General features: G+C 45.5%; 1 protein-coding gene across 3 annotated transcripts in view; it reads right to left on the reverse strand.

The window, feature by feature from the left end:
* The window catches only part of PCYT1B (phosphate cytidylyltransferase 1B, choline), a 46,271-nt gene that overhangs the window by 24,139 nt on the left and 7,111 nt on the right, over window positions 1–15,021 (reverse strand). The window contains exon 1 of one of the 3 annotated variants that reach the window (XM_075429878.1): window positions 8,579–8,747. The exons of the other annotated variants lie outside the window; for them this stretch is intronic. Coding sequence (XP_075285993.1) covers window positions 8,579–8,695 — 117 coding nt within the window. The 5' untranslated portion in view covers window positions 8,696–8,747. Of the gene's footprint in view, window positions 1–8,578; window positions 8,748–15,021 lie in introns of those variants that run through there. 3 annotated transcript variants of the gene reach the window in all.

The following is a 15,021-nucleotide window of genomic DNA, read 5'->3' on the forward strand; positions in this document are numbered from 1 at the left end:
CTGCTAGTCAGCAGATAAACACATAGCTTATGTTTCCAAAGTGGTCGTTGATTTGTAGAGGAACGGGAGTCCTAACACTGAAATAACGGGTCATAACCACAGCCCCTCCACACCCTCCCTTTTGTTTACAGCCTGTAATAGGAAATAATTAGTTGTGTTGCTGTTTGCTTGTTTTCTGTACGGCTGGTGGTTTGGGTTTTTTTCCACATAGCAGCAAGGAAGACAGAGATATTTTTTAAATGGGCAAATATAGACTCCTCCATGCCTCAGTGCATCTGCCATTATAACTCTGCCTGCAGGGTAATAGCATGCAACATGTGCTAATGGCAGGAGCTACTCTTTTTTTCTTCTTTTTTGATCAGCACAGCTACACTGCCCCCCTCACCACGTGAGATAAATAAAAACCTTGTTTCTCTTGGTAGAGACAACAGTTGTGTTGTCATCTAAGATTTTGCCATCAACAAAGGTCTAAGAAAATTTCAGATCTTGAACCAGTACAGCTACACAGGCAAAACTTGGTAGAGGAGGCTGGGCCTGTGCTTATGAAACAATTAAGCTGGCAGGCAAATTCTGTGGGAGGTCTGATGCTGTTAATCTCCTTTTATCTCAGAGGCAGTATTTAAAACAGATAACTGATTTCACTGGAACAAATCACGTGGGCAAGATCTACTCATACGCGGAAAGATTATTTTGGGAACCTGCTCCTGATGTTGGCAAACAATAATTACAGAGCAGGAAACACTGACATCAGTTTTAAGGAACATCTTGAGAAAAACACTATCAAAACTCTTCAGAAGGAACTAAAAATACATGCTGAGTTTCTCAAGTATGAATAGCCTTTGCAAGGGGAAAGACCACGTGAAGGACTACCAGGGTCTTCTCTTAGAGGCTCAGGGAGTGAACATTGTGAAAAATGAAAATCATGTTGTCTCATGTATTGCCTTTAGTCACCTTGACCCAAACAGGTAAATTTGTCAGCAATTAAGTTGTAACTGAATGTTACTGATGGGGGCCTCCAGGTAAACTTTTCACAAACAGTTCCAATATTAACGCACGTATCAAAAGAAAATCTAGCCTGTTCTCCCACAGTTCTGCTGACTCAGGGAGGTGGATGTAAACTAAAAATAGGGCAAACTAACCTAACAAGAATAACAACTTAAAAAAAATCTGTTTGCAAGTGTTCCAAATTACCTTATTCTCAGTTGCTTTTTCTGGGTTTTATCTTCAATCAAATATACTGTGGTTGTCATTAGTATTAAGTCAGTAATGATTAAGTGCAAGATGCAATTACAAATTGAAGATATAACAGCAGAACAGCAGCTTCCACTGCCTTCTTAAGAAGCACAATAGTGTATATATGTACAGATTCATAGATTAAGAAACTAGAACAACTATTATATAATCCAGTCTAATATTTGCAAAAGGCCAAAGAATTTCATTACAAGATCCCTGCATGACAGCCACGACTTTTGACTGAACCGGAACACGTTATTTAGAAAATAAAATCCACATTAGAGATAGCATGGGTCCGAAGTCAAGCAGAGTTCAAGCAAAAGAACCAACGAGAAAGCACCTCACTCTCCATGTACATCAGCTGCAAACGAAATGAGACCCTCGGCAGCTTACCCACCTGAGCCCGGCCATCGCTGGAAGGAGCACTGCGTATGGGTGACCCAGGCAGGACTCACCAGGAGAACAAATGCAGCTGAGGCAGCACACAGCCGGCGCGCCTAGACGGCCTCCTGCCCTAACGGCTAGAGACTCGGCTGAGCTGTCAGATGTCCCAGCACTGAGGAGGGATATCACAGAATGGTTTGGGTTGGAAGGGACCTTAAAGATCACCTAGTTCCAACCCCCCTGCCACGGGCAGAGACACCTTCCACCAGACCAGGTTGCTCAAAGCCCCATCCAACCTGGCCTTGAACACTGCCAGGGAGGGGGTAGCCACAGCTTCTCTGGGCAACCTGCGCCAGTGCCTCAGTACGCAGTATTTCAGGATAAAGAAGTAGGTGGGTCCTTCGACAGGGCACCAGTTACCAAGCGGCAGCCGCAGATACCATCGCAGAATGAGGACAATGCAGCCGGACTGCAGAACCAAACTGCCCTTAGTGTATTTGCAATTCAAAGCTGAATGGCAGGTGCTTGCTGGCCCATGATTAGCGCTGGGGGTTGGCCATGGTCAACAGACAAAAACTGTGTAACCGCTGCTCTAATGCCACTCTGCATTTTATTGATCGATCCAGAAACTGGAGATAATGTCAGTTCATGTCTTTTGGATTTCTAAGACCCATTTCTTTTGACTTGTACATGAGTGTACACACCTGAGGTAAGCCTCAAAGGGCCTAACTTCAGCTTTAACATAGGCAACGGTTAAGCTACAGAAATCAGCTGGGTTATAGCTACGATATTGGGTGAATTTGGCCCAGTATTCAATCTCTAATTCTGCTTCTACATAAAGATACTTCACGTCTATCAATTATTTCACGGCAGATACAGGACAGCGTTTTGTATAAACCATTACTTAAAATAGAGCTACGTTGAAGCAAAAAAAAAAAACCAAAACCATTTTTCCGCCTGCACAGGAGGCACATACTCTCTGCAGTTCCCCAGCTGGCAGGCAGGAGCACCCTGGGAAGAACTATTTCCCCTCAGGGAGTGCACTGGGCTTCTCTACCAGATCCCTGATTCGTCCACTGACTTTCACAAGAGCTTTACTTTCACCTTATGCCGTCTGTGCGTGTAGGAAAGGAAAGCAGATTACGTGGAAACAAAGGTATAAGCACATACTGGGACAGACAGTTCTGGCTGCATTGAGTGTCTGTGCATGATCCTGGATGCGTCGTTAAACGCTACGCGTACTTCTTGCCTGAGTAGTTAGTATTTGGCTCCTAATTCTCTATTTCTTCTGCTCCACATCCATGTATGTTTTGGGTTTCTTTTTACATTTTGTACATAAGTTACATTATAACGTTGTATATGTTTTTGAGGAGGATGAAGAGATAATCTATTTACAATGGTTTTCTACTCGTTTTTAAAGATATTACACAAACTTCACAGTAATGACAACAGCACAGTTTAAGAAATTGGTAATATTCTCCTAACAAAAGTTGCTTTTAAAACAGCATGGCATATAGGCATTTGCAAGCATGGAATACAACACATGGAATGTAATGTTTGCTCCCTGCATTTATGTGTCATTTGTGAATCCTGCAAAAACATACCTGTAGTTCTGTGTATCTGAGGAACACACATTGCAATATGTTTTTGCAGAGATTACGGCATTTCAGAACGTATACCGATTGCATATCCTTTGATGTAGTAAAGGCAAATCATGGGATATTTTTGGTATCTATGGGCCATTTTTTTTTTTAAGTGCAGCAAAGATTGCTACATGTCCCCAAGCACAAACCACATTTGGCATGTTTTCATGGGTTTGTGCTTTTATGTAGTAGCATACATTTATAAAAATGAAAATTAACCCAGAGCAAAACCCAAACTTGTAAAGAACCAAAAGATATTTGGTCAAATAAAATAATTTTGGGTTCCTCAAATGTAAGGCTCTTTACATACATATTTATGCTTAGTTCCATGTTGAAGTAAACAGATGGCAGACCCCCTAAGTCATAACATCACATGAGCAAGAAACAGATGCATGGGACACTTTTTAACCACAATAAAACCCCCCAAATTTATCATTAGCTCCTCTGATTAAAATCGCATATACCTTTCAGTGATACAGGAAAGATAAATATGAAGTTCTATGGAAGCTCACTGAAACAAAGTATCTGAAATCATTCCAGAGGTTGCATCAGACCCTCCCAAAACACCATTTGCAAATATGGAGTAAGGCATTCAGGGATGAAAATATAGGAATTCAAGATATGCACACTTATGCACTTCTTGCACTTATTTCAAATTTTGTGCTTAACATTTCATTGCTTAACAGCAGCAACAGGGAAAACATCTAGGAGTCTAGTGCCCCTGTAAACCATTATACAGCTCCGGTGAGTGAAAGTACTGAAACTTTCTCCTCTACCCCTCAATAAAACAAAATAATAAAAAACAGAAGAAAAATGTTTTCCAAATGTACTTTAATAATTTAAAAAAGAATTAATGTACTCTAACTTCTTCTAGAAAAATAACAAAATAAACAAAATGGCTAAAGCAGCTGATACCTAAAATGACGTGACAGCTGTGATCTTCAATTGCACCCGAGTCTCATTCTCCAAAGTATTGTAGATTCAGTGATCCCAAGGTATGTGTTGCCTAATTCCTATTGAATAATAAAAGACTGTAGCTTCTAAATCTTACGACAAGGCAGTAGAAGGAAGTCCAGGAGCAGGCACTGGGATTGCCAAGGTGAACCTCAAATGGCACAGATGCTTACAGTGCCTTGGCAGAACATGTTTTATCTGCCATATGGATAGGTCCTAAGTCTCCAGCTAGCCTCTCTGTCCTTGCAATGGTGATGCTAAGCGGAAAAAAAATAGTTGAATATTTCCACACAGGGCCCTGATGCCCTTTCCTGCACAGGCAAAAGCAATCTGGCCACAGCTCGAGCTGCCTGAGAACAGGAGTCCAGCGGTAGCACAGATGTCACGTAGCCATGATCTCATGAACAGCCCGGTATTCCTGGTGTCAGATTGCCAAGGACAGAGCAGGCAGAGCAAAAAGATGGACCCACTTTACTTTAAATTCACAAAACCTGCTGCTTCATTCCTGCCTCGCCTTGCACCCATGAACGTCCCCACAAGCACAGGCCAAACCTACCACCTACCCATCTACTCCCTCTCCTCCCTTGTAGTTTACCTTGGCAATTCAGGTGGTTTTCTGCTTATCTAATTTCTTAAGGGTCCTTAAGTTGTGCCAAACTTTAAGTGCTGCAGAAGAGCCTGCATCCTGATTTGGGCTTAATCTCACAGTAGACTCAAAGCATGATGAGGGAGGTACTGTGATGGAAACATACGTTTCACTGCCCTGCATTCCCTTAGCTGGCCTAACCCTAAGGGCTTCAGCCAGTTTTGAAAATAAGACATTGCTACCCAGGTCCCAACAATACTTCTCCAGATGTTCTCACTGAGGCCTGTGTTGGATGAGAGAGACGTGAAATATGACGAAAAGAAGCTCTCATCATGCTCAAGGGAAAGACAAGACCAACCAGTAGGTTTTGAAGTTTGTTTTCAAGTAAGTTTCGATGTTTTCAAGTTAAGTTTCGATGTGTATTCCTTTCGCTTAATCTGCAGCACTGTCCTTATAAATTGCCATTGTTTCCTTTTGTGAAAGGCACTATCTGGAGTTGTCTTCCTGAACAAGCTGTGTTGAAATGCCTGCTTGTTTCTTTCAGGGTGAGGACTGGTAACTCTTGAGGCGCACACCAATCCTTCAAGGCACTGCCTACATGTGGGAACACAGTCCTGTGGGATCAAAGTCAAACTTTTGATCCCAAGGGACATAAATAAATTATAAAAAAACAAGCTAATTATTTCACAGGGCTTTGTGCTTACTCTTTGGTATTTCCTCCTTCGGTACCTCTGCTTGCCTCACTTGCGGGCCTTTTCAGCGCACAGCCTAAGGTTGGGACTCTCAGGCTGATACTCACAGCCCAGCAGTATTCTGCAGCTCGCTGAAAGTTACCTGGGGGCAACTGCCATACCCTGAATGTGCACCATGATATGACTGGCAGCGACGTCTATGCCATTTGGAACAACGAAGGCCCACATGACCAAACCATGGGAATCCTAGGGTTTAAGTAGGAGAAGCAATGCTCACTTAAAAAAATGGATGGGGCAGTGGTAGATCAACAAGTGGCCAAACCCAGCGGTTCGGTCCAGACATGAAACAAATAAATGCAAAACCGTAAAAACCAGAATTGAAGAAACGTTATTTCTGCGTTTTTTCTTCGCTACAAAACTGCTAAAAATCACCACGATGGATAAAGCCTACGATTCTAATGGGTTTGTTTCTCCATTGAGACTAAGGTATGCGTGTCACTCAGAGAGAGATTTTTCCGGCATTCAGATACGTGGAAGTTGAGAACATAAAGAAGGCAAAGATTAAGTGAGAGATGGACCAGGGGAATTGACTGAAACATGAACGCTCATTAATGTTCTAGTTGGTTAAGAAAACCCAAAGAGTGTCTTGGGAAAAAATTAATGGCAATTTATATCACAACAGTTCTAGGCACTGGAAAACATCAGGTTTCAATACACACTGAAACTTACCTGAGAATTGCCTTCAATGTCCCCTGTTTTCCTGCTCCTTGAAGGACACAGGGGTTTTCTTTAGTCCTACCGTGACACTTCCTGCCAAGCTAGCAGAATCCATAGCCTAAAATCAGAGGATCTAGTGGCAGATCTCCATTAAAAATATTCACAGTTTTAAGGCTTCTTTTTTTTTAATGAAAAGGACAGCGACAACTCTTTCAGCAAAGAACTAAACCTTTTCATCCTCTAAAATCTGTGCTGATTCTGAAGTTGTACTTCTTTTCTTAACAAAAAATACTTCTTAAAAATAAGCCTATCTTAACAACTTGAAAGCCCAGATAATTAATTTTAGAGATGCATAATAACCAATAAACAGTATTAAAAAGTCATCTGTAACTATCACAGACTTTACTTGCCACCAGTTCTATCATTCTGAGGTACCAAACCCATCCTGAGGTACTATTCTCTCGTCCAGGACAATAAAATGATATTAAAACATTAACTGAGACACCCTCTTTCATTTATATTAATGAAGCAAATGACTTCGTTACTGACCCACCACTGTATGTGCAGTCTTCAAAAGAGTGGGACCAGAGAAAGCACTGAAGATCTTAAAAAAGAGCTGATAGGAACTGGATATCCATGGTTTTAGATCATCTGCCAAGGGGCGATTCACTTTCTAACTCTTCAGGACACCAGCTCTGAATTCCTCTCACTTAAGATACAACTTGAGTACACTTGCTTGCATCACTCCTTATGCCCTAACCAAGTACCGCGTATTGCATTATACTTCAACGGGCATTGGTTATTTTTTTTTTTTCCTGAAGATAATGCAGATCTTCTGACTGACAAAATATCACTTTATAAGGACACATTTTCCATAAATCTTTATTCAAAACGTCTCCATTGTCCATTACTAATTTACTGGTACTCAGGAAGACCTAAAACATCATAATGAATGTCTCTTTTACTCATGTACTCTAGCTGTCACCTTAATTTCCACAGAAATTATACTGGAACGCGTGATAGTGTAAATACTGGCATCATATTGTCACTTCTTTCTTTAAAATCTTTTAAAATGTCAGACTACATGGAGTAAAATATTCAGACGGGTTGTTATACCTGAGCTTTTGACACAGAAATCGCAGATAGCCTGTACGAACACACTGCAGTAACGACACGTGAGCTACCTTTCCCTGCTAACACAGCTCCAAAAGCCTTCCACAAACTTATTCAGAGTCTTCTCCAAAGTCAATTCCAGTTATAACGCTAGCAAGCAGAAAACATTAATTTAGGTCAGCTTCAGCTACTGTTGCTCTTTCTTGTCACATCAGAACAATGTCTCAGCTATGGCGCTGAATTTAATTACTGAAGTTTGATGTTTAAATACTTTTTCATTAGGGTTGTGACTGAAGTCTGGCGTTGAACGGCCTAATTTCCAGTACTACTCTGTTGCGCCAAGCAGGCCCTTCCGCACCTTGACGCTGCCTCTGCACGTCTGGGTCTCGCTGCTGCCTGCACACCTGTACCGCTACTCTGATTTTTCATCCCCTTTGCCAACGGCGCATGCCACGCTGGGGAAAGGAGCGACCATTCACAACGGGAACAATAAAAGGTTTAAATAAAAAAAAATTTAAAAAAAAAGGCAAGGAAACGTCCCAATTAGCTTAAATTAGCACGTGGAAAAAATGAAAGAAAAGGGCACTTTTCGAATGGGGAGCTGCCTGCGGGCCCCGAGGGAGCGCTCCCTCGCCTCCGCCCGAGGCACACGGACCGGGGCTGGTTCCGCCGCCCCTCCCGCGCCCCCGGACCCGCAGCTCCCCACGGCTCCCCGGACCGAGCCCTGAAGCACAGCGAAGCGGGGTTTCCCGCCCCCGGGCGCACCGACCCAGCCCGTCGGGGCCTACCCCCGGGGGGGGCCGGGGCCGGGCACCGCTCCCCCCGGCCGTCTCCCCTCGGCGCACGCTGCCCCGCGGCCTGCGCGACCGCAGATCGGCGGCTTCCCCACCGCCACACGGCCTGGCCGAGCCGCGCCGCCTCCCACCCCCCGAGCCGGGACCGGCACTCGGTGCCCCGGCCGCTCCCCGCCAGCGCGGCCGCCCTCCGGTTCTGGCTCCGACGAGGGGGCTGCGAACCCCGCCCGGCTGCCGCCGCGCTCCCCGGCTCCCCAGGCGACGAAGGCCACCCGTGGGGACACACACACACACACGACAGCCCAGCCCCGCCGCAGCCGCTGCCTTGCCCTTCCCCGCGGAGGCGCGGCGCGACACAAAGGGACCCGCCGTGAGGCGGCACCGGCCTCCCCTCTCCGCCCCCCGCCCCGCAGGCCCGGGGAGCCTCGGCCGGGGCCGGGGCCGGGCCCGGGCCCGACTCACCAGGCGAGGCTGGGGGCAGGTGTGCTCCAGCTCCTCCATGGCCTGCGAGCGCCGCGCCTCAGAGGGGGATTTCGGGATGCCCGTTTCTGACTCAGCACCGGGCGCCAGCACTGGCATGGCCGGCGGCACCCTCGCCCGCCGCCGCCGCCCGGGCCCGCCCGGCGCGGGGCTCCGCCGTCACGCGTGCTCCCGCCCCGCGGGGGGTCTCCCCGCGAGCCGCCCGGGGGCACGGCCGCCGCGCGTCGCCATGGCAACCGCTCGGCCGCCGCCCCCTTCCGCGCGGGGGGACGCCGCGCTTCATTTGCATGCGGCCTCCTGGTTGGCTGCTGCCCCTCCGCGCCACCGCGGCCGCCGGGGGGCGGTCAATCCCGCGGTGAGGTTTGACTCGTCCGAAGGGGGCAGCGGGAGCGAGGGCAGGGAGGCGGCGGCGGGGCGGGCGGCGGGCGCGGTGCTGAAGGGACAGCTCCCGCCCGCGGCATCACCGCTACCGGCCGGGGGCAGCGGCCGCGGGCTCCCCGCGCCCCCCGGCACCGGCACCCAGTGCGGGCCCGGAGCGGCCGCCCGCGTCCCCGTCCCCTTCCCGGGGAGGGAAAAGGTGCCGGGAGCGCCCTTTCGGAGTGGGGCTGAAACGTCAGGGCGTTGCCGCGTGTTGCGCCGTTCTCGGCTGGTGACGTCAAAAGAATTCAGGGGACGGGGGTCATACTCACTTCGGCTGGGGCTGAGTTCCTGGCCAATGCTTTTGCGAATTGGTGGTGATAAAGAAATAAAGTTGCCCTTTAGCAGGAGGAATGACAACAGTTTTGGTAAAAATGTCGCTCTCCTCCGCCACGGGGTGGGTACGGGGGCGCAGACGCAACGGCGGCGTCTCCATCCGAACGCAGCAGAGCGCTTCCGTCGCGGCCATATGGGCGGCAGAGTTGCCAGGCCCTTGGCGAGGGACCTGCCTATTGCCTGCCCGGGAGCCACGACCACATCCTCACCGTGCGGCGCTGAAACGGAACACCTGGCCCTCTCGCGCTCAAGGAACAAGAGAATAACACAATGCCAACGCTTTTTGGGATGGGGAGAATCCCCTGGCTATCGTTAACCTTGATAGATTCGTTACAGCGCACTTCAGCAGCACTCAGCTGCGGTGGGCACTGAGCGGTGTGCCTAACAATCAAGCTTCGTCAAGGGGCACAAACATTTAAGGCCATCCAAACCAGGAGGAGTTACAAGAGAATTGTGCCTCGGGACCCGAGAGCTTGATTTCAAACGTCTTCTCTTCTGCACACCTGCAAAGGAGGCCAAGTGCAACACAAAAATAAATATATGAGCTATGTGAAAGGGAAAGGGGTAGGTAAGTGAAGAAGAGAAAGGAAAGTCAGAAAAAAAACCCAGAAAGAAAGTAGAAAGAAAAGAGAATGTGAAAAGAAAGAATGAGACAGCAGTCAAGAAAAAAGGAAAACACGTGCCAAAAGAGGTGACTAAGCCAGGAAAACAGGTAGCCAAACTAACTAAATCTCACAGCTGAATTTTCTTCTCACAACTGAGTTCCTTTGTCAGTTGTCCTGTGAGGACTACACACACATTACAGACAGCATACTCCAGGGAAATGACTAAACTATGATTAATGCAGCGCTCTGCCCCAAATTTGTAGCTCTTTTTCTTAGGAAAAATATTTGCAGGAGAGTTATGCCATCAGAAGCGCATTTGGACAGCGTGGCTGAGCAGTGTTAGGAGCAGAGCAGCCAGAGGTAGCAGATAGCCCTTCTACAAACCCAACCACACACGCCAGCCCTTCAGAGCCCGGCGCCGGCGTGCTGAAGGAGCAGCACTGGGTACGGACGTGCCCGGGGTCAGTGCCCAGCCCTCCCTGGCCAGGCGGGTGTGTGGGAGCAGAGACGGAAGGGAAACGGACCTTCCTGCAGCTGGATTATTGCCAACAAACTGGAAATGTAAACACTCTTTTACTTATTTTGAGCACGAAAGGGTGAGTTTCATCTTTGCTTTCACACTGGGAGTTTGCTATTGACTCTGGCTGCATTTCAAGCCATCTTTTATAGAGACGAGCTTTTCCATATACATGTCGCACTAGAGAACGATGCCTCTCTTACAGGAGTGTTAGCACCTATCTAAGTTGTGCCAGAATTCCAAAGTGGAAGCAGGATACTTTTCTTGCTGCTTATTTCATTTCCACCTCTGAGAAATACTTCATAATTCTTCTTTTTCCTTCTGCTTGAACAGCAAGATTAAGCATGTGCATCTCATGAACACAGAGAGAGTTGCAATAACGGCAGAGGGAAGGTTGTGCGATCTGTCACATCTATCCAAATGGAATTTGCCACAGGCCATCTTGGCTCTGAGGATCTTGGTCAATGTATTGGATATCTTGTATAAGGTATCCTAAATTGCATCTTCTTCTAGCTGTGGGGTCAAAATGCGCTTTCAAAAGGTTGGAGCATGTCTTCTTTACTCTCTAAAATAAATAAATAAAAATTAAGTTTGACTGGAGAAGCTCAGCAGATGGTCTTCTGTAAGTCCTTACAAGTCAGCCAGTTTTTGAAAGAACAGTGGAGCAAGAGTGACGGGTGGGAGGGTTCATGCATCTACTTTCTTTTGTGTAACCAAATATCCTGCACCAGGCTGAGTACAGTCTCCTGGGCATCCATTTCTTCAGAAGTAACAGGGACATATCGCCACTGCCTTTAATGACTGAGCTCTTGGCAACAGCTGCTTGGGCCTGAATAGACATATGATGCATAAAAAAACTGTCCCAGGGTGCATAAATTAACATTACATGCAAACAAGCCAGGAAACCATGATCCAAATCCTCTTAACACTCATTCCAAGGTCCGAACTGAATAGACAGCAAACAGGGACAAATCTTAGCTGTTAGGAAGGTTCCATCTGATATGTGGTGGTGCTTCTTCTATATGGCACTTCAGTCACAAACTGGAACAATTAATTCTCAAAGTATGAAAAAAATAAAAAAATAGTGTGTTTAGGTGTTACATTTAAATCTTCTTTCTCAAAATGAAAGTATTATCTCTCTCTGAGCTTCGTGGGCAGCTGAATGTTATAGAGACAAATACTCTGCGTAGATTCTTCTGTATCTTCAAGCCCCTGTTTTTGAGTATCTCCCCGCTTTTTTTTTCTTTTTCTATTTAGCCATTCATATTCTTAAAATCTTTTAGTGGAGCATTAATCAGTGCCCACAACTGTAACTAAACAAACTGCAGTTCCTCGTAGACACCAGCACCTGTAAGACCTCTGTCATGCTTTTAGCATATTACACGTTAAAACTGATCCTAGCAGACTAGCATCGGCAGGCCAACATGGCTGAAATCTGAGCACGTTAGTGTGTCCACTTCCCTCAGAGGGGTTCTTTTCTCTATATTTGATGCATTAAGATAAGCAAGAAGCTTGCTTTATCAAACTGACCACATACAGGTTCATGGCTATGCTGTTTAGTGTACACTAATTGCATCCTTACCCTGAGGTAAAATCCCTAGAAGGAGCAACCTGTACATGAAAATTGTGAATAAACCTGTTAAAGACCTCAAACTGCTTGAGCAGGGAAATTATATGCATTTTACAACTACCTAACAAGGAGTGCTTTCTGCTCCTTCTAATGGTAAAGCAATGATACAGCCTGCTATCTGCAGCAGAATATTATGACTTACATCCAAGCCACTTGCTAACAAGGTGTTTTGGCTTAGATGCCCACAGCTGTCCGGAGACCTTACTACTACAGAGAAGTTTGTAAATACTCAACAAAGTCTCCAGACTAAGGACTGTGACATTTGCTTTATTAAAGCAAAGATACTCCATTATTCTGACGCCCTTTGTAAAAGCAGGGACTGGAATGCATTGCAGCCCCTGGAGCACAGTCTCCAGTGCCTGCAGTGCCTCAGCGGATCTCAAGCACCAGTCAGCACAGCAGAAGCTGTATTTAAAATGGTCTTCGCATGAGAGGGGCTGCAAGAGTCTTCTGACTTGTAACCAAATCATAATGAAGAGAAATAGACCCTCATGTGATCTCTGTTCAAAAGTCAGCAGGAAACAATGGAAAACCAGGGACTGGTATAGTTAAATAGTGTTTGAGTTCAAAGCCAAACATCTATAGAAAATGTAATAGTATAAATTCTTGAATATTTAACAGATGAGCTGAATTTTGCTTCAATGGATATTTTTTGGATCCTGAAGGTTTAATGACTGTCAACTGCAAGACTTTATAAGATGGAGGAATGGATTATGTCTGGAGCAGATTAGTTAAAATACTATGTATGTATGTATCTATCTATCTATCTATCTGTCTATCTATCTATCTATCTATCTGTCTCTCTGTCTATCTATCTATGTCATTCTAGTTCTAGATGTGCTAGAATTAGTAGTCAAAAAAAAACAGCACAAAAAGATACCTTACTGCTGAGACAATCAATTAGTTAAATCACTGAGATTAAAACCCCACAATGGTATATTATTTTCCCCACTTGCATAAGTGGGGGAAAAAATTGAGAGAATGAAAGGCATGAATTTAAATACACCCTATTGGTTTTCACCGCCTCCAACACCACCGCTTTGCTGCTTCCATGTCATGTTGTCTGATACTGTAGCTTTAATTCATCATTCCAGTGGAATCAGCAGTGCTTACAAACTACCACCTTTTTTGTTGGAATAAATCCAAAATACTTCCTATTTATTTAAGTCTTACATAATTGAATATGGATTAAATCCATAATATTTTTCTACTTGCAATGACTGTCTGTAAATTATGAAAAGTAAAAACATAGGATTTGGAATAACATAATCTTATACCTGGTTCCTTCCACAATTCCGTAGTGGAGATGTGATTTTTAATAAATGCTATACTCTCAGGATACTTGTATAGAATCAAATTAGTGAGTCTTTATATAAAAGTTTAATTAAAAATGTCATTTTAATTCCCATACAGTTTATAGATAAATCATCTGAAATCCACAAATTCCTGAAAATAGTGGCTTTTGATGACACCATTCATCAGTGCTTTATAGCACTGTTTTGAATAAGTGGGCCTTCCAACTTTGGGGTAGGTTCTTTGTGTTCTTGCTCTTTCACGCACTACTTTCACAAGCACTTTTAAAGAAAATGGTGAGAAATCAGAGTTGGTCTTTGGCCAAGTGGCTATCTGTCTTCATTTTACTTTTCCACAGTCAGAGAGACGACCACTTGGTGTGGGCAACGTTAGGTCTGTCTGTCCCATTACTAGATTGTTCTGTTGTCCTTGCTAATTTTAACAATCAAGCTTTCAATTATTGGGTTGTGAGGGGAGGATGAGCGATTTCTGGCAGTGGGCCTTTCCTGCTGGGTGCCCAGAGGAAGCACTTCGATTAGCTAACCTCTGTTGGTCATTCCCTTCCCAGAACCCCAACTAACTAGTCAATCCACTCTTATCATGAATCACAGAATGGTTTGGGTTAGAAGGGAGCTTTAACGGTCATCTAGTTCCAACTCCCCTGCAGTGAGCAGGGACATCTTCAACTTGATCAGGTTGCTCAGAGCCCCATCCAGCCTAACCTTTAATGTTTCCAGGGATGGGGCATCTACCACTTCTCTGGGCAACTTCTGCCAGTGTTTCACCACCCTCATTGTAAAAAATTTCTTCCTTCTATCCAGTCTAAATCTACCCTCTTTTAGTTTAAAACAATTACCCCTTGTCCTATCACAACAGCACCTGCTAAAAAGCCTGTCCCCATCTTTCTTGTAGGCCCCCTTTAAGTACTGGAAGGCTGCAGTAAGGCCTCCCTGCAGCCTTCTCTTCTCCAGGCTGAACAGCCCCAATTCTCTCAGCCTGTCCTCACAGGAGAGGTGTTCCAGCCTTCTGATCATTTTTGTGGCCCTCTGCTGGACCCACTTCAACAGCTCCATGTCCTTCTTGTGCTGAGGGCTCCAGAGCTGGACGCAGGACTACAGGCGGGGTCTCACCAGAGCGGAGCAGAGGGGCAGAATCACCTCCCTCGACCTGCTGGCCACGCTGCTGTTGATGGAGCCCTGTTCTTTCTTTCTTACCAGAAAGGTTTTCCTGGTGTCTAACCTGAACCTCCATTGCTGCAATCTATTGCCTGTGCTTGTTTTTCTACTGGACATAGAACAGATTTACACTCATTTGATTTTTGTATTACTCGCATGATTAAGATTTCGAAACGATAGTTTGAGGATTTGGAGTAGAGAGCTGACATTCAGCAGGTAGATCGGTATTTTTGTCACATCTCTCAAGAATTTCCTAGACTGAGCTGCCCCAGCTGTTCCAATAGTTTCTCATAGATCATATTTTACAGATCTTCTTGTTATCCTCCCTGTTCTATTTTGGGTTGTCTATAGATTTCTTGCAGAGTGGTGCAAGCACAGTACTAAGGCTGCAACTTTACCACTACCAAGAAATATTATGCTGAGTACTACGGATCTCATTCCTTTATATAGCT

The sequence above is a fragment of the Opisthocomus hoazin genome, chromosome 1 (assembly GCF_030867145.1).
Source record: "Opisthocomus hoazin isolate bOpiHoa1 chromosome 1, bOpiHoa1.hap1, whole genome shotgun sequence".
NCBI lineage: Eukaryota > Metazoa > Chordata > Aves > Opisthocomiformes > Opisthocomidae > Opisthocomus > Opisthocomus hoazin.